The 18786-nt window shown below is 46.2% G+C and overlaps 1 protein-coding gene across 1 annotated transcript; it reads left to right on the forward strand.

Annotated features, from left to right (window-relative positions):
- Nucleotides 1–2959: 2959 nt before the first annotated feature.
- Nucleotides 2960–17357, forward strand: cog3 (component of oligomeric golgi complex 3). Its single transcript, XM_084441014.1, has 23 exons — nucleotides 2960–3405; nucleotides 3833–3979; nucleotides 4895–4956; nucleotides 5480–5645; nucleotides 5793–5867; nucleotides 6006–6098; nucleotides 6194–6319; nucleotides 6420–6500; nucleotides 6582–6625; nucleotides 6718–6844; nucleotides 7436–7527; nucleotides 7812–7951; nucleotides 8595–8755; nucleotides 9329–9437; nucleotides 9678–9799; nucleotides 12590–12679; nucleotides 13041–13161; nucleotides 13779–13867; nucleotides 14404–14538; nucleotides 15101–15176; nucleotides 15292–15419; nucleotides 15849–15947; nucleotides 16084–17357. Exons 1-23 carry the CDS (start codon nucleotides 3208–3210, stop codon nucleotides 16111–16113), a joined length of 2511 nt encoding a protein of 836 aa, XP_084297140.1. The 5' UTR covers nucleotides 2960–3207; the 3' UTR covers nucleotides 16114–17357.
- Nucleotides 17358–18786: the final 1429 nt, after the last annotated feature.

Here is an 18786-nt window from a genome sequence, read left to right on the forward strand (position 1 = left end):
AGATAAAACCTACAATGTATCGAACTTGGGTAGAGTCAATAATGTTGTCATGGAAACGAGCCGAGAGAGATCTCTTTTTCAACACAAAATCCGCTCTGGGTAACTTTATCCGATACATAACATATCCGCAGTGTGCACACAGGCTAATGTATGAATCCTATGTTGTTGTTTTTTACAGGTTGCCTTTTAAACATCTGGCGAGGGACAGCAAGCGGAAATTAGCCATTGGGGCTAAATCGGGCTCATTTATAGTTTTGTAGTTTATTTATAGTTATTGATTAATGTGCAGTCCCTGTTTAAATACATACATTTCAAACCGTCGATGCACACTGGGGCCTATTCACTTTGCAATTGTGGTTTGTGGATGTGGATCCTTGTCCAGAACCTGGCCTACCCATAAACCTACGATGCGATAAGTTCCTTCAAGAACATCTTCTGGAATGGGCTACTTCATCTGGCATGTCCATGTTTTATTCTAACTGGCGAGACTAGGTTGCTTGTTTCGATATTTGTGTGACCGGATCCCAGCACACTCTAGGAAGTCAAGCCCTGAAAAGTATGTTTCTTGTCTGCTGCATCCATGGCTACACAAGAATGTATCTACTCGCTGCTAACAACCAGAGTTTGTTTACAGCTCTCGTGTGCAACACATAGGTGGATACATTTAGTTCTGCTCTGATTTGTTTATTTTTGTATTTTATTTTCTCCCTCCCACCCCCTGTCCCCGGGTCCCCCTGCAGTTCGCCTGCGCCCCCCCCACAGTTTGGGAAGCTCTGCCGTCGAGAGAGAGAGTGTTGAGAGAGTCAGTGATTTCCATCTCAGGGATTGTAGCCTCCTGCTCAGCAGTCCACACCTCGTTGGAGAGTCTATAGCAGATGGTGTTCCCAGTACGGAAGTTTGCTTTGGTGCCTGCAATGTTAAAAGCATAAACACAATGAAGAGAGAATTTGTGACGTGCCAGTAGGCCTACACCTGTCTAAGATGGTTGGCCCTGTATCAAATCAAATCAAACTTTATTTGTATAGCGCATTTCATACACAGAGGCAACACAATGAGCTGTACAGAGAGAAATGTGGGAATGGACATAGATCCTACCCCTACATTTTCCAGAGGGAAGCAAAAAATCACTTCACCTGGGGGCCAGAAAAGGTGAGCTGTAAAAGTTATTCCCTGACCTCTCTCAATGAGACGATCGAGCAAGCTCCTGTAAAATGTTTCTAAGTCTATTAGCTAAGAACATTTACACAGCACTAAACATGGGCTAAATACTTCATAAGAGAGACATGACTATCAGTAGCATAGATAAATACAGAGATGTTGCCTACATAGGCCTTTATGTGTTAGCTATCCCTGTAGTCCATAATAGAATAGAATATCACAATAAGCACTTAACAGACAGGCTCCTAATGAATATAGGGTATCCACTTTTATTAGAGGATAAAAGCACTTTCAGGTCAGAATGTAGCTCTGTAGCCTACTGTAAACCTGAGTTCAAGAAAATGGACTTACTTTGTTTACATAATAACAGCCGGTTATGGTTCAGTTTCCTTTGCAATTCCCATTCTTTCAGCCTGAAGTTGGTTACAGGAAGAGCATAGTTACGTTTCCATAATGATTTAAAATAGTTAATCAAAGTTACAGTAAATTACATTTATATAGGATATATAAATGTAATTTATATAGAGGACCAGCTGGCTGGGTCCCCGGTTTGATCCCCACTCCCGGCAGTGTGCAAGACACTGAATTTAAATTCTTTCACAGAATTTCATTGGTGGACGCTCCTGTCACTCGAGTGTGTTTTGGCGTTGCCGCCTCCTTGCACCTTGTGTGCTGTGTATCTCACTGTACGACAATTAAAGATGTTTGTTTGTTGGTTTGGAATCAGGAGGACCAGTCGGAGGTTGCTGAGGCAGGGACTGCAGCGGGTTTCAAATAGCTGGCAGCCGGGCACGAACATGGACAGGGTATAACATCAACTAGACCTTCTCACCTCTGGTCCGGCCGCTCATGTGCAGTTCTCTTCCCGTGCCTGTTCATGAAGGGTGGATGAGGGCCCACATCAATTTTCCTGTTCAACGCAGCAGCAGCTAATGTTCGCTCCACTTCCATCAGAAACACCCTCATTTTCAGAGCCCACTCGCAGCAAAAGAGCTGTGTGTGTGTGCGTTTGTGTGGGTGGGGGGCAACATCACAACAAAGCATTTCTGTGGGTGGCAGTCAGAGCTCTTAATTTTGCCAATATCTACAATCAAGTATGCAATCACTCTACTCTGTCTCTCAAACAGAGATCAGCGGAACTGTTGTTGCTTGCATTGGTGTGTTTGAGATGTAGAGTCTGAAGGAAAGGAAACACGCTACACTCACCAGCTCCATGTCAGGATTGTTTTCCAGTTCTTCCCGGCTAGAGAAGGGCTTACTGGGTTGCTGGCAGTAGTCACACACAACAGGTTCAGTTTCCTGCCCCCTCTGCTCCCCTGAAGAGTCCGCAGTGGACACAACTGGGACCTACATGACAGATGAACATAAACTATCCATATACCCTATTATCCCTTTAAATGGTAAAATTGTGTGTTTTCATGAGTTGAATGAGTTCACGAGTTGCAGGCAGTTCCCTGTGATGATACTGAGAAGCAGTAGGCTATGTAGAACACAGAAACACTGGTTGAACATTGAGTTTGATTTACCTTTTCAAAACGAACAGGGGCTTGTTTAGATTCTGGCTTGTATGCCAAGAGAGGAGGGGGTCCCACGGCTGGTATACCATACAACTCATTCTCTTGTGTCTTTTCCATTTAGATGTCTTTGGCCTTGACTAAGGCTTGCTGACAAATAGCTATTTACAAGATTAGATAGATAGATAGATTATTCAAGTTCAATATGGCATTGTGCGAGTAACAGAAATAAACTCACCAAAGGATTTGGGTAGGTTGTCTTACTCATGGAGATGGAAATCATAGTAGTCTTCTGTGTACCTGATTGGTCTACGTCAAAGCATGTTCTTGTGCGTCATAATTTGCATAATGACATATTGACGCTAAACGTATTATCGACTACACCGACCAATGTTTATGCCTCAAATGATTCCAAAATTATCTACAACGTGCGCATACATATACACCCATCGTGTGTTGCCAATGGTCGCTGTTGAATATTTTCGGTGCAACACCGGAACTGAAACTGTTGCTGACGTTTCGTTGTACATAGGTGATGATAATAATGATGGCGACTACTGACCAGACTCTCCTGGACCTCACCACATCCATGGACCTCATAGATAAAGAAACGCGTGAAAAACTATCTATATGGGACCGTCGCATAGATGCCATGGCACCCCTGACGGACAAACAGAATGACTCTATCCTGGAGATTCGAGCTGTCGCTGAAACCCTCCCCATACCTGCAGAAGTTAGTGCACCTAGCCTACTAGCTAGCTGGCTGGTTTAGCTTGCTAGCTATCCATGTTTAGTTAGCTAGCGAATGACAGATCCAAGTCATTGAAGGTAGCTAGCTTGCTACTTTGAACTATATTGGTGAATTGTTCAGCTTCCGAGTCAATAATGTGGTTGCTAAAGTGGGTGAGTGCTAGCTGGCTGTGCCACGTCGTGGGCTGGTTCGGAGCTATAGCGTTAGCTAGCCAGACTTGCTAGCAAACGAGCAGGGATATCAGTGAAACAACATGCTGTATAGCAGATAGCTGTATACTGTACTTATGTTTTGTAACGTGGAGCTAACGTTTGGTGAGAAATGTTGAGAGAAGAATAAAGCAATTTGCGTTGGGATACGGAAACATAACGTTACCCGTCACCTACGTCATCTTATGTTTCCCATCCAGTTACCCATTGAAGACTTGTGCAGCCTGACATCACGCTCTCTGCAGTCCCCGTTCACAGCCACTGTGCCAGCCTCCACTGAAGATGTTCTGCTCAAGGGGTTCCAAATGCTTGATATGGAGAGGGAACGAATAGAAACTGCCCAGCAGGTAGCATCACAGTTACTGTCATTACTTCTCAGTCCACTATGTCCACTCCAAACAAATGCATAGCTCACTAAAGTATCAATGTACAGGGTTTGCTATGGTTGTCACCTCACCTGTCACATTTGCTTTCTTCGTCTTCACCTGCTACCCCAGGCTGCCCACTACAGTCCAGGTGGTCAAGTGGGGTATAACTTGTAATTAAAACTACATTGTCAGATTTTAGTCACATTTTTTAACATTTAAATATCTATATATTGCAGTGATAAATTGAGAGGGATCTGTTAGTCTCTTAGTTAGTTACACCGCTGAACTGAGGGTGCCGCTTCTCATAGAGGCATGGCAACACCTGGTTCAAAGCCTGCTCACACACTCTTCTATGGCCTTATTTGGGAGTGTGGCTGTGGGCGTATCAAAACCCACAAAATATATATAAAATAATATAAAAAATGTATATAAAATAATAAAATAAATTTGAAGCAGAATGAATCTACGCTGGAATACAGAATCTTCCCTCATTGCTAGTTCATAGCAGGCTCATAGCACAAAAGTTCCAATACTGTAGCAGATGTGTTGTGACGCGCGCATACTGAGGAGGGAAAAAAAAAAAAAGCTTTGAGAACTGGCGGTGTTTGGGGAACGGGACAGATTATAAATTAGTGTTTACTGTGGTTGAGGATGGAAGAGACCTCAACACTCCTGTAAGTGAGGCGACATCCATAGCAAGTCTTCGACATTGATACTTTGGTGAGTTACGCCTTTGTTTAGACATAGTGGACTGAACCCGATTAGCGTTCCGCCACAGTGGAGCTTAAAAAATGAACAAATCAGAGCAGAACTAAAACACAAGGTTGTATATACGTACAGTAATATGGCTGAGCCCTCACTCAGGTCTACCTCTCCTTGTTCTTTGCTCTGCAGTTTTTCTCCTGGTTCTCGAAGCTGCAGACACAGATGGATCAGGATGAAGGAGCCAAATACAAGTAAGCTGTTTTGTCTAGAGATTGACCGATTTGCATTTTTTTAGGGCCGATACCGATAATTGCCAAGTTGAGGTGGCCAATTGCCGATATAAGGCCTATATTCAATATAACCAATTCACTTTTTTATTTTTAAAGTGACAAGGACAGAAAACTGAATTAAAAAGATATGCAAATAAAATTGTTTCTATTATGTTTTTATTTTGATCATCAACTGTTTTGTCATTGACTTGCAGATTGTACTGTGTACTTAGGCCATGATGATCGGTGTACCTTTTGTTGTATTTTACTTAAATTGTGTTTTTAATGATGTACTGTAGGCCTGACTGTTGCCTAATAGAATATTCTTATGTCTTAACGTCTATAGTAAACTGTAGAATGATGACACATTGGGAGGCTTAGCTTGCAGCTTTAGTTAGCTTAGAATCAGCATAGAACAAGGAATACAACGCAACACGTGACAGTACGCACAGTAGGTTCTTAAAGGAGCTTAGAACATAACACTTACCCTCTGTTTCTCCTCCAGGAAAACCAGAGACCATCTGAACTGTTATCAGGAGCAATGTGACGCCATCTTGAATGACGTCAATGCAGCCCTCGAGCACCTGGACTCCCTTCAGAAGCAGTACCTGTTTGTGTCCAATAAGACCGGCACTCTCCACGAGGCCTGTGAGCAGCTCCTCAAAGAGCAGGTAGGCAGTCTAAGAGCTCCAGGTCTCTTCCATAGCAATATTTCACCATGAATGTTGGCGCCAAGAGAATGTGTTATTGTGTCTGAAGGCCAATGGAGCCCAAAGTGTGATGGGTTGCCTAAAGTGTGACTGTTTCTCTTCCAACAGGCGGAGCTTGTGGATCTTGCCGAGAGCATACAGCAGAAGCTGTCCTACTTCAACGAGCTGGAGAACATAAACACGGTACTCGTCTTCTACTCATCTGCAGTCGGCATCTAAGATCAACGTGGAACGAACTTTGAGTAGTTAAAGTGGAAGTAGACGTGCATTACCTGACGTCAATTACCTGTCTCTCGTCTTTCTCTGTCTTTGTCTTTGCAGAAATTGAACTCGCCCACCTTGTCCGTGAACAGCGAAGGATTTATACCAATGCTTTCAAAGTTGGATGACTGTATAGAATACGTTTCTTCCCATGTAAGTTGTCTACATATTTGTCCATTATTGCAATTTTAGGTGTACATACACGCTGAGACATGCTGAAGTTCTCTCACTTTTCCCCACTTTCACAGCCAAACTTTAAGGACTACCCAGTGTATCTGGCCAAGTTTAAACAGTGTCTTTCCAAAGCTATGCACTTCATGAAGAGCTTCACAGTGAACACTATGCAGAATCTCACCAGCCAGTTAACAAAAAGGGTGAGGATGCATCCCAATGACTTAAAGACACGATGATTTCACAGAAACATATTATGTCTTGTCTTGAGCTGTCTGTCTAGTGTGGCGTTGTATTCTTCAGGATCCACTAGGGTTGGCCAATGCCGACAATGCCTTCACACTATATTATGTCAAGTTCAGAGCTGCTGCACCCAAAGTCCGAGTGAGTACAGTGCAGATTTGTTCATTTTCCCAGCATTTTTTATGCTTGGATGTTGGATAATAAAATCACATTCTCTTTCAGACACTGATCGAGCAGATAGAACAGAGGGCAGAGAAGATTCCAGAGTAAGTACATCCATTCACGCTAAAATGGCTTGAACTGGAGCACCGCTGTGCGTCTCGCCCACCGGGTGTAACTGTCCTCCACTCTGGGTCAGGTACCTGCAGCTCCTGGATGAGATCCACCAGTGCTACCTGGACCAGAGAGAACAGCTCCTCAGTCCCAGCATCACATCCACCATCACAGACCTGACCAGCCAGAACAACAGAGACCACTGTGCCCTGGTAAGACGAGGCCCTCAGACAGAGACCACTGTGCCCTGGTAAGACGAGGCCCTCAGGCAGAGACCACTGTGCCCTGGTAAGACGAGGCCCTCAGACAGAGACCACTGTGCCCTTGTAAGACGAGGCCCTCAGGCAGAGACCACTGTGCCCTGGTAAGACGAGGCCCTCAGGCAGACGCCACTCGCCAAGCTGGTGTTAAAGGGAGTGGACCTGACAGGCTGGCAGAGGTGTGACTGATGACTTGAATTCCAGTGCAAGGTGCTGATAGTGTCTGCAATTACTGATGGCATGTCATGTCTGTCCTCTCTCTCTCTCTCTCTCTCTCTCTCTCTCTCTCTCCTTGTCCCTCTCTCTCTCTCCTTGTCCCTCTCTCTCTCTCTCTCTCTCCTTGTCCCCCTCTCCTCCTCTCTCTCTCCCTCTCTCTCCCTCCCTCCCTCTCTCCCTTTCTCTCTCCCTCTCTCTCCCTCCCTCCATCTCTTTCTCTCTCCTTCTCCGTCTCTCTCTCTCCCTCTCCCTTTCTCTCTCTCCCCCCCCTTCTCTCTATCTCTCCCCCTCTCTCTCCCTCTCCCTCTCTCTCTCTCTCTCTCTCAGGTGCGCAGTGGCTGTGCCTTCATGGTCCATGTCTGTCAGGACGAGCACCAGCTCTACAACGAGTTCTTCTCCAAACACACACACAAGCTGGAGTGAGTAGTGTGAATAGCACATTCCTCATTATAGCTGGAGGTAGAAAACCCCGGCTTAGAGCTTTGCTATGTTTGCCAAGTTAGCAGGCCGGGCTCACATGAACGGTTGTTTCCTGGTTCATGGCCCCAATTATTTGCTCAAGACATCTGCGTTGTAATACTCACTGAACCAATAGGAGGCACTGTCATGCAGTAAAACAAACGGGAAGGTACTTACCGGTCGTCCCGGGATGAAACGGTGACGGAGGGATGATAATGGAGAGCGTGTTCTGCCTCTCTCTCAGCGAGCTGCTGGAGAAGCTGTGTCTGTCTCTGTACGACGTCCTGCGGCCCCTCATCATCCACGTCGTCCACCTGGAGACCCTGTCCGAGCTCTGCGGCATCCTGAAGAACGAGATGCTGGAGGACCACGTCCACAACAACGGTACCGCCCGCCCCCGAGAAGAACGTCCGCTTGAGCGTCCGGTAGACTTGCCGCTTAACAGCGCGTAGACAAGCGCTTCATTTCCAGGGACCAGCAGCGCCAGCCGCAGCCAAGGCTCCAGAGGAAGGCGGGAGATGCGTGGTAGCCATCTTGGTAGCCATCTTGTGCACACGTACGCGTAGAAGCAAGTAGGCCACACATAGTGTAGCTATATTAGGGATGGGCTTTTGAAAGTACTTTTGTTTCTTCTTCTTCAGATAACCGGATAGAGGGATTATTATGGAAGTTAGCCTGACTGAAGCATTACACAATTACACACCGCGAGAGTTTCCCACCTATTAGTATAGTTAATAAAGGCGCAGTTTGGTATTTACTGTCTGACTGCCGAATAGAATATTTAAGCAAATGGCTCAGGACAGGCTGTGGTATATTGTTATTATATCACAGCTAGGGGGCGCTGTTCGGAGGTTTGTCGGTAGGTTTGGGTATTTGAATATCTGTGCCCATTAAGCTATATACTGTAGCCTGTGTACAGATCTGAGCAAGACTAGCATACTGACCTCGGAAAATATTGACGACTATTGTGTGCATTAAGGCGGGTTTTGATGTGTGTGTGTGCATGTGTGTGTGTGTGTGTGTGTAGCTGCTCAGCTGGGAGCGTTCGACGCGGTGGTCAAGCAGATGCTGGAGGACGTCCAGGAGAGACTGGTCTACAGGACGCACATCTACATCCAGACTGACATCCTGGGCTACAGCCCCGCCCCCGGAGACCTGGCCTACCCCGAGAAGCTGGAGATGATGGAGGTGGGCCCACCATCCACCCATACACATCTCTATGTAGAATTGACACATTGGGACATGACAATCAATCAATCCATCAATCAATCAATGAATAAATCAATCAAAGCTTTATTTGTATAGCACATTTCATACCCAGAGGCAACACAATGTGCTTTACAGAGAACAAGGAAGGTGGGCATACGTCCCACCCCTACATATTCCAGAGGGAAACAAAAAAACAGTATCACCCGGGGGCCAGAAAAGTGAGCTGTAAAAATTCTTCCCTGACCCCTCTCAATGAGACGATCGAGCAAGCTCCTGGAGTATGTTTAACGGCTAAGAACATTTATAGAGCAATAAATTACATTAAATTAAATTTTCAGAGCAAAAAGGGCTAAAAACATCATAGGAGAGACATGGCAAACACTGGTGTATGTCTGTGTGTGCGTGAGTGTGAATGTGCCTGGGCCCAGATAGAGGCAGGGGTTGCGGTAGGGTGGGGGTAGGAAAAGGATACGGACCCGGGTTAGGGTGAGTGGAAGGGGATGTCTGGGACTAGTCTGACCTCTCTCCTCCTCCTCTCTTTCTCCTCTCCAGAAAATCGCCCAGAGTTTGAAAGAGGAGCAGGTGAGGCTGATGTCACAGGAGGCGTCGTTCTCTGACGTGCAGCTGGAGGACCGAGGCTCTAGGAGGGGCAGCAACGCAAGTCAGTCTCTCCACATGGACTCTGAACAAGTGTTGTGTCTTTCCTTCCTGGCGTGACGGCCCTCTCTCTCTCTCCTCCCTCTCTCCCTTTCTCTCTCTCTCTCCCTCCATCTCTTTCTCTCTCCTTCTCTCTCTCTCTCCCTCTCCCTTTCTCTCTCTTCCCCCCCCCCCCCCCTCTCTCTCTCTCTCTCTCTCTCTCTCTCTCTTTCTTTTCTCTCTCTCTCTGCTCCTCTGTTCACAGGCGTAGAGTCGCTGTCGTCGCGCATGCAGACGTCCATCTCCCCTGCTGACCTGCACGGCATGTGGTACCCCACGGTCAGACGCACGCTGGTCTGCCTGTCCAAGCTCTACAGGTGCATAGATGTGAGTACTCGCCTGCCAGGTAGCATCTCTCACAGTCTAGGACGAGACTCAACGTGATCTGAATCTGATGGGGGATGCACTGTATACACAGTAGCTAGCCAGGTAATGTAGGCTAATGCTAGCTGGCTAGCATAACATTACCCAACACATCAACTACACTAATCACTTTGTTTACGCTGTGCCAGCGCTGGTGAAAGGTCTGTCTGCACTCATGACCATTCAGAGATTGCCCTCCATTGTTGTTGTTTCACGTAGACTTTGAAAAAGGGCAGTTGGCAGAAGGGGAGGAGTCTAGATTGATTCTGATTGGCCGGGAGAATCTCCGTCACCACTGATTGGGTAGTAATAAACCCAATGAGACGGCTTATGTCAAAATACATCCAATGAAGCAGACTACAACTAGACAAACCATACACAGTTCTCTCCCTGTTCCAAAGTGATTCACTATATCTCCCGTTGGTATTGTTTCATTACGGACGAGGATGGGGGAGAGGATAATGTCCGGTAAGGCGTGTCCTTGACCAAATGTAAGGGGTGGAGATTTCCAAAGCAGTAGGCGTAGGTTGTTCTCGCTGCCGTTGTCGCTGCCGTTCTAACCACCTTGAATATAGAAATCCCCAGACGAGGGAGGGAGGTGGAGATCTCCGATTGTCTTTGATCTTGAGACTATTCCGGTCTCGGCTCTCTAAGCTAAAAAAAATCCTTGCCATTCACAGGAGCTGGCCCCCTGATCTCAGACAAGGAAACTCATTGTACAGTTCGTTCAGTGTGGTCAACTTTGAAACACATGTTAAACACGCACTGCCCTGGCTGAGATGTACATTTACGACATTGCATGCAAAAACATGGATCACATTCAAGGCTAGTCTGACCTCATGGCATTGTGTGCATAGATGGGCTGTTATTATCAGAGTTAATATTCATTGAAACTCAAACTTTTCCCACATTTGTATCAAATTAATTTGAAGTCAAACCTTTCATTTAATCACACAAAGTCTCACATATGGCTCCCAGATCACTTTCAATGACTTTACATGGGGGTTAGTTATGATGATGATGATGATGATGATGATGGCTCTGTACATGGCAGTAACAGGAATATTTTCTCAAGCCAGAATAAACAAAAGGTTTAGTTAAATTTGTCCAGAATAAGGACAGAGGTGGTATAAAGAAAAACTAATTTAGTTTCAAAAAACTATATATATATATATGTATCACTAATTCATGTTAAAAAATGATGAACCTTTATTGTCATACAGTATCAATATACATAATCTATTTTCTGACCTGTTTGACCTGTTGTACCTGTACCTGTTGACCCTTGATGGCCCTTATGCAGGCCTTCTAGACACGGACCTAGTGCCAGACTATTGTTTGAGGTCAGATCAACAGGCAGGAAGGAGATATTTAGCACCAAGAGCTGTAAGCATGTTTCAATACATGACCCTTCTGATGGATCAAGGGCCGTCCTCCTCAGCAGTCAATCCAAGGAGGCAACATCATTTGATTGCACACTGAAGGTCCATAATTAAAGGGGAACACCGCTGTCATAGCAAGTTTAGCTCAAATGTCGCTTTGTCCTCAATGAAACCGAGCCGTACACACCAACACTTAACTGATCCGTGCAGTAGTAAGCTAGCTCCTTTTTCCTCTGTGCGCGCACCCCCTTTATAATGGAGGTCTATGGACCTCTGCTAAAAACTATGATGAACATGCATTTTCAAGGCAGTGGGTTACTACATATATTCACAAAAAAAACACAGTAGTAACATTTAATAATTTATTTACTGATCATTCTTATAATTTTAGTATTTACATAATCTTCCGCCATAGGCTATAGTTTACTATATAATAATATAGTAGCTATATTAAATTAATTAAATGGTAGCCTAGCCTATATTGCCGGGCAATCTCGCCCATTTGGGTTGGCCTTGTTCACATAAACCATAAGGCATAATTCGGGTGGTTCACGTTTATTTTAACATTTTCAGCTATGGTGCAGTTATTAAAACAGTTCTCCAGAGCACTCGCTTTTGCTGGTAGGGGTGTGGAAGTGTTGGAGTCGGACTGATGAGTGCGTTATTGTAAAAGGATACAAAAAAGCTGCGAGCGGTTGCTACGCAAAGCATAGCCTACTGCTTGATTTTATCAATGGCCTCGTCAATGAGATTGACGGCGCATTAATACTAATTGTTATGTGGTCGCAGCCGTGGGTTACAGAGTATTTTACAATGGCTGCTAGCAAATCAGAATCAAGTATGCAAACTTTCCGTTGTAGAAAGCTGTTTTTCTCTCATGGCTTATTAGCTGGTATCGTCTGGGTAAGTGAGAAGGCTGTGCGGTCCTTACAGAGGGCGAACCCAGCCTCCCAGGCAGACTTACAGCATGCACATAGGATATTTAAGGAACCCTTCTTAAGCAACCCTTTGTATGGGAGTTAAGAAGTACTTTGGAGTTAAGTGCTTCTTAACTCGTTCGGGAAACCCAGCCAATTGCATGTAACGTAGGAAAAGCCAATATACTACTACTTGCCAGAACTCACAAGTGCATCTTCTTTCTAAAACAAGTGACTAAGAGCATAATCTAGTGCTGAAGGCAAAGTGCAAGAATAGCAATCTAAAATACAATAGGTGCTTAAGAGGGAGGATTGTTGTAGTACTTCTTGAGCCTGGCATATCATTTAGTATGACTGATGAAGTCTCTATCCCCTGGAGTTGGGAAATGATTTGGCCTAGTTTGTAGTTCCCGAGGTCTCTAACTATGGATGCTGTTAATGTGGTCATGTTCCAGAGAGCGGTCTTCCAGGGTTTATCTCAAGAAGCGTTATCAGCCTGTATCCAGTCCCTGCTCAAAGCCTCGGACGTCATCCTCAAAAACAAGGTTGGCAAGTATTGCATTACGGCAAATAAGCTTTACATAATGTTTATTTCTGGAAAAAATACTGCAGAATTAGATTTTACTTTCCTTTTTATTATATATATATATATATATATAATATACTATATATGTGTATTATACTATATATATATCGTCCATATATATATTGGCCTAAATTGGTCTTTGAGACTTCACATGTAGCAGGCCACTGGCCCTGTTCAGAGTATCATGTGAGGCAGTCACAATGACTTTTTTTTTTTTTTTTTTTTGCTGAATTGACAACCATGACTTGGCATTAATCTGTCGTCCATTATTTACCCAGGAGTCCTGATGATGGCAGCTCTGTGGTTTCGTCTTTTTGCAGACGCAGGTAGACGGACAGCTGTTCCTGATTAAACATCTGCTGATAATGAGGGAACAGATTGCGCCCTTCCACGCCGAATTCTCCATCAAGGAAATCTCCCTGGACCTGAAAAAAACCAGAGGTGAGCTCCCTCAGGGTGAAGAGACCAGTTTATCTGAGCTCCCTCAGGGTTAAGAGACCAGTTTATCTGAGCTCCCTCAGGGTTAAGAGACCAGTTTATCTGAGCTCCCTCAGGGTTAAGAGACCAGTTTATCTGAGCTCCCTCAGGGTGAAGAGACCAGTTTATCTGAGCTCCCTCAGGGTTAAGAGACCAGTTTATCTGAGCTCCCTCAGGGTTAAGAGACCAGTTTATCTGAGCTCCCTCAGGGTGAAGAGACCAGTTTATCTGAGCTCCCTCAGGGTTAAGAGACCAGTTTATCTGAGCTCCCTCAGGGTGAAGAGACCAGTTTATCTGAGCTCCCTCAGGGTGAAGAGACCAGCGTGGCATTTATCTGAGGGAATCCAGACATTAGCTGTATTCTCAATATCAACGATATCATTGGGGAATATGTACCCAGCTCATCACTCACATCCATGGAGATAATTACAGGGGGAAAACTGTCAGAATTGTGAACATTACTCATGCCTTGCTTTCAGGCAGACATGCTTGCATCGCTTTCATGTCAGTCAAGGACATACTCAATTTGTGAGGGCACTGTAAGCCTGGTCCAGCAAGGTCTAATCTCTATTTGTGTTCAGATGCTGCCTTCAAAATCCTCAACCCCAAGGATTTCCCCAAATTCTTCCGACTTAATAGCACCAACGCCATCCTTGAATTTCTCTTGGAGGTAGAGTTTTCATTTTCTCATCACATCATATAGAGTCCTGTTATATACTGGGTGTATCATGGGGATGTCTCCTGAGGAACTTTCTACTATATACTATTACTCTATGAGCCTGTTCTGTTAAGTGCTTACTGTACTTTGTTATGATTCACTCAATATCATATTAGAGACTACAGAGATAGCTAACACATAATGGCCTACCATGTAGGCAACTTCTCTGTAACTATTTGCGTACTCTCCTGTTAGTCATGTCTCTCTTATGAAGTATCTAGCCCATGTTTACTGCTCTGTATATGTTCTTAGCCAACATTTTCCAGGAGCTTGCTCGATCGTCTCGTTGAGAGGGGTCAGGGAAGAATTTTTACAGCTTACTTTTCTGGCCCCCGGGTGAAACTGTTTTTTTGCTTCCCTCTGGAATATGTAGGGGTGGGACCTATGCCCACCTCCCTGTCTCTCTGTGTTGCCTCTGTGTATGAAATGCGCTATACAAATAAAGCTTGATTTGATACTAAACCCCTTCTGTTATCCACACCCCTCAGGGAACCCCGGAGATCAAGGAGCACTACATCGACTCTAAGAAGGATGTGGACCGACACCTGAAGTTCAGCTGTGAGCAGTTCATCCAGCAGCAGACGCAGATCTTCGCGGGGAGCCTGGAGGAGTTTCTCAACAAGGTAGCTGACCTGTCAGACAGCGAGGAGGCGGAGCCTCAGGCCCAGACTGCACAAAACGGACCTTGGGCTGTCTCTGTCTGCCTTTGATCAGCTATTCACGGATTCCCTGAAGGTCTCCATTTATGAAAAGAAAGAAAAGGTCGTTCAAATATATTCTTGTGGTTATTCTAATCTGTTCAAATTAATTTAACAAGTTGTACTACCAACTACCACAAGTTGTCCTCCAAGTAATGAGTTCCCAGAAGCTCTCGCTGCGCCACCTCACAAGTCGCACTGTCCGAACACAGCTTGACAACAGCGTTAGTCTCGCCATTTTTCACTTTCTACCATTTCACTCAAAGAATCAGCTGTTTCACGTAGCAACACCACACCAATAATCAGTCAACTTTGGAGTAGTTTGGACCCAGGCTACTTAGGAACTGGAATGAGGAATTGATTAGTGCTGATAAGATATTGTAAGGACAAGCGATAACAAGAATTCCAATGTACCTGTACGGGTTAGAAATGGCAAAATAAGCATTTTATCCTATCCTATCCTATTAATGGTGGTGTCCCCTGGCAGGTTTCAGCGCTGAGAACCATGGCCATCCAAGGTGGTCCCACATACAACCTCACCCAGCAGCCCTGGGCTCAGCCAGGTGAGACTCACGTACGGGTGCCACAAGGGTGGCATCACATTTCAGCAAAAGCACAAATCACATTTCCAGAAGGCTTGAGGGCTCTGAAAAATGATTTTTTTGTCTTCCCTTCTAGCCAAGATCAACGACATTGTGATGTCTACCTACCGGGTGATGAAGAGCAAGCTGCCGAGCACGCTGCAGAGCATGTCCCTGTACCTGGCCAACAGGGAGACGGAGTTCATCCTCTTCAAGCCCGTCAGGGTGAGCAGCAGACAGGAAGACTCCGGCAGATTCTCTGCTCTGCACAGCTCTATCGTGGCTGTTGTGATCCACAACTTGGACTGAGGAAAAATTCAACCTTTTCAGCACACTTAAACCGCCATCTTCTTTCCTGCTGATAGAGCAGTCAGCATGCTCGATCGATCGATAGATAGAATTTCATATATATGTACTGTATCTCATAGCTCACAGCATGTCATAAAATGTGAGCCTAAGACACAAAAAAGTGAGTAAAGTGCAAAACCCTGTGATCTTAGAAGCGCTAGCCTGAGAGAATCTCAATGAAAACGCGTCACGGTCGACACGGAGGCGAGGTAGTAAGGGTCGAAGGGTAAAAGCCCTAGGCCCGCAGTGTAACGGCGAGATTCCCTCCAGCTCTCTCTCAACTAACAGGACGTCTCTCCTCTACAGAACAACGTCCAGCAGGTGTTCCAGAGGCTGCACGCCCTGCTGCAGGAGGAGTACAGCGGAGAGGACCTCCTGATCATCGCATGCCCCTCCATGGAACAGGTGAGCGTCCGGCTACTGCTCAGAAACACACCCACACCCATACAGTATGCATGATGGCACCGAGCTGCGCTCCGATCTTGGCGGACGTTGTTTAGCGAGGCGAGCGCCCACCGTAGTGTCCTGACTTCTCTTTCAGATTAACCTCTTGCTGTCTGCGAACAAGTAGCCAGCCGGCGCGGTCAGATGAAGGCGTGGGCAGCAGGGCGGCGGTGTTGCTCCAGCTGAGGGAGAGGCATGTAGGCCCTGTAGGGCTGTCCGAGGTGTTCTCTCTGACCCCTCCACCACAGCCACAGGACTGTCTGCTTCTCTCTGGCTCCTCCACCACAGGACTGTCTGCTTCTCTCTGGCTCCTCCACCACAGGACTGTCTGCTTCTCTCTGGCTCCTCCACCACAGGACTGTCTGCTTCTCTCTGACTCCTCCACCACAGGACTGTCTGCTTCTCTCTGGCTCCTCCACCACAGCCACAGGACTGACTGCTTCTCTCTGGCTCCTCCACCACAGCCACAGGACTGACTGCTTCTCTCTGGCTCCACCACCACAGCCACAGTCCGTGCCGCTGTCTCTCTGGCCCCTGGGGGCCGCATTGGGAAGGTAGCAGGGGGATAGGGATCCTCCGTCAGGCCAACATTACCGCCCCAGAAATGCAACCACTCGCAGCACAGCGGGGCTCACCACATCATCCAGTGAGCAGGAATTGGGGGTTAGAATAGTATTATTTCATAGTACCACCAAGGACAGCCTTGGTCAACTGGTTTGGTGCCAGGGGCTGGGCTTACTTTTCACAGCAGATCCAAACGAGTGGAGTGACAAAGTGAACGTGGTGAGGAACAGGGGGGGGGGGGGGGTAAGTTATCGGGCTGAGATGAGGACACTCCAGCCAGGCTCGTTGAGACACTACGCCTGGTCCATCAGAAGAGTAGTGCAGCTAATGCGCAACGAAGGGATGCTTCTCAAACGCTGTTTCATTTTCCGTAATGGATGTCAAAGGACAGAAAGAAAACGCAGTGCACAAATTAATTAATTCCTCTGCACGGCTAAGCTTTTTCTCTGTGCTTGTATGGTATGTCTGTTAGCCTCAGGTTTAACATTGCCTCTCTGTTTGTATGTCTGTAACCTTCCAGTGGTTTTACTCTGTCAACTGTTTTCCAAAGGATTCTTCCATGGGCTGTTCATGAATGTTTTTGTTAACTTCTTGAATATATTATGTAAAACGATACTGAAATCTTAATGTTTTATACCTTTTGTATTTGAATGGCAACTGTTTTAACCTGGACCTTGGACTGAAACAGTTTTGCACTGCAAGTGAATAGATAAGTGATTTATATACTGGGTGTTTGCTTAGTTCTTATTCCTCAATGAATCAATGAATAAGAAGCCTAATATGAAATCAAGTGCAGCATTTGCTTGGGCATCCTATGTTTAAAATTGTAAATAGTTAAAACTATTTATTATCATACTGAATAAAAAGAATGAACATCAGACATGCCTGTATGTTTTATACTATTCAATAACCCAGCCTTTAATGGAAAATAAAGAGTAAATCCAAGTATAATGTGGTCTTACATTAGAGGGTTGTTGTGACCAAAGGGGACCCTGGTCTTGGCTGTATGCTGCTTGTCCAGAGATGTGGTCAGCCTCTCGGACTGTGAAATGAGACTGTACTGGTACTTTAATATTGGTGGACTCGGGTCTGTGATATAGAACTGGATCCTCTGGAGCTGTGGGTAGATCTCTGCCCTCTTCAGCTGGAGATGTCTCTGGACCATGTCTGGCCCTGGCAACACCTGACCTTTGACCTACTCCAGCTGTAAAACAAGTTCACATTCAAGAGCAAGACACACCATTATTAACTATCACACAAGTTCACATTCAAGAGCAAGACACCATTATTAACTATCACACAAGTTCACATTCAGGAGCAAGACACCATTATTAACTATCACACAACAAGTTCACATTCAAGAGCAAGACACCATTATTAACTATCACACAGACACTGAAGTGGTCATATGCTGTGCCTTCACTACGACGACAATAAGGTCACATGACTCACTTTGAATCTGGCCCCTACATGGAGACGTAGGCTGCTCTTGTGAGAGCTGGGTGAAGGTGAGGGTCCTGAGGTAAGGTGAGGAGAAGGTGAGGGTCCTGAGGTGAGGTGAAGGTGAGGGTCCTGAGGTGAGGAGGAGGTGAGGGTCCTGAGGTAAGGTGAGGAGAAGGTGAGGGTCCTGAGGTGAGGTGAAGGTGAGGGTCCTGAGGTGAGGAGGAGGTGAGGGTCCTGAGGTGAGAAGGTGAGAGTTCTGAGGTGAGGTGAGGAGGAGGTGAGGAGAAGGTGAGGGTCCTGAGGTGAGGAGAAGGTGAGGGTCCTGAGGTGAGGAGAAGGTGAGGGTCCTGAGGTGAGGAGAAGGTGAGGGTCCTGAGGTGAGGAGGTGAGGGTCCTGAGGTGAGGAGAAGGTGAGGGTCCTGAGGTGAGAAGGTGAGGGTCCTGAGGTGAGAAGGTGAGGGTCCTGAGGTGAGAAGGTGAGAGTTCTGAGGTGAGGAGGAGGTGAGGAGAAGGTGAGGGTCCTGAGGTGAGGAGGAGGTGAGGGTCCTGAGGTGAGGAGAAGGTGAGAGTTCTGAGGTGAGGTGAGGTGAGGTGAGGAGAAGGTGAGGGTCCTGAGGTGAGAAGGTGAGGGTGAGGGCCCTGAAGTGAGGAGAAGGTGCGGAGAAGGTGAGGGTCCTGAGGTGAGGAGAAGGTGAGGGTCCTGAGGTGAGGAGAAGGTGAGGGTGAGGGCCCTGAAGTGAGGAGAAGGTGCGGAGAAGGTGAGAGTTCTGAGGTGAGGAGGAGAAGGTGAGGG

Source organism: Borostomias antarcticus (genome assembly GCF_949987555.1).
Source record: "Borostomias antarcticus genome assembly, chromosome: 7".
Taxonomy (NCBI): Eukaryota; Metazoa; Chordata; class Actinopteri; order Stomiiformes; family Stomiidae; genus Borostomias; species Borostomias antarcticus.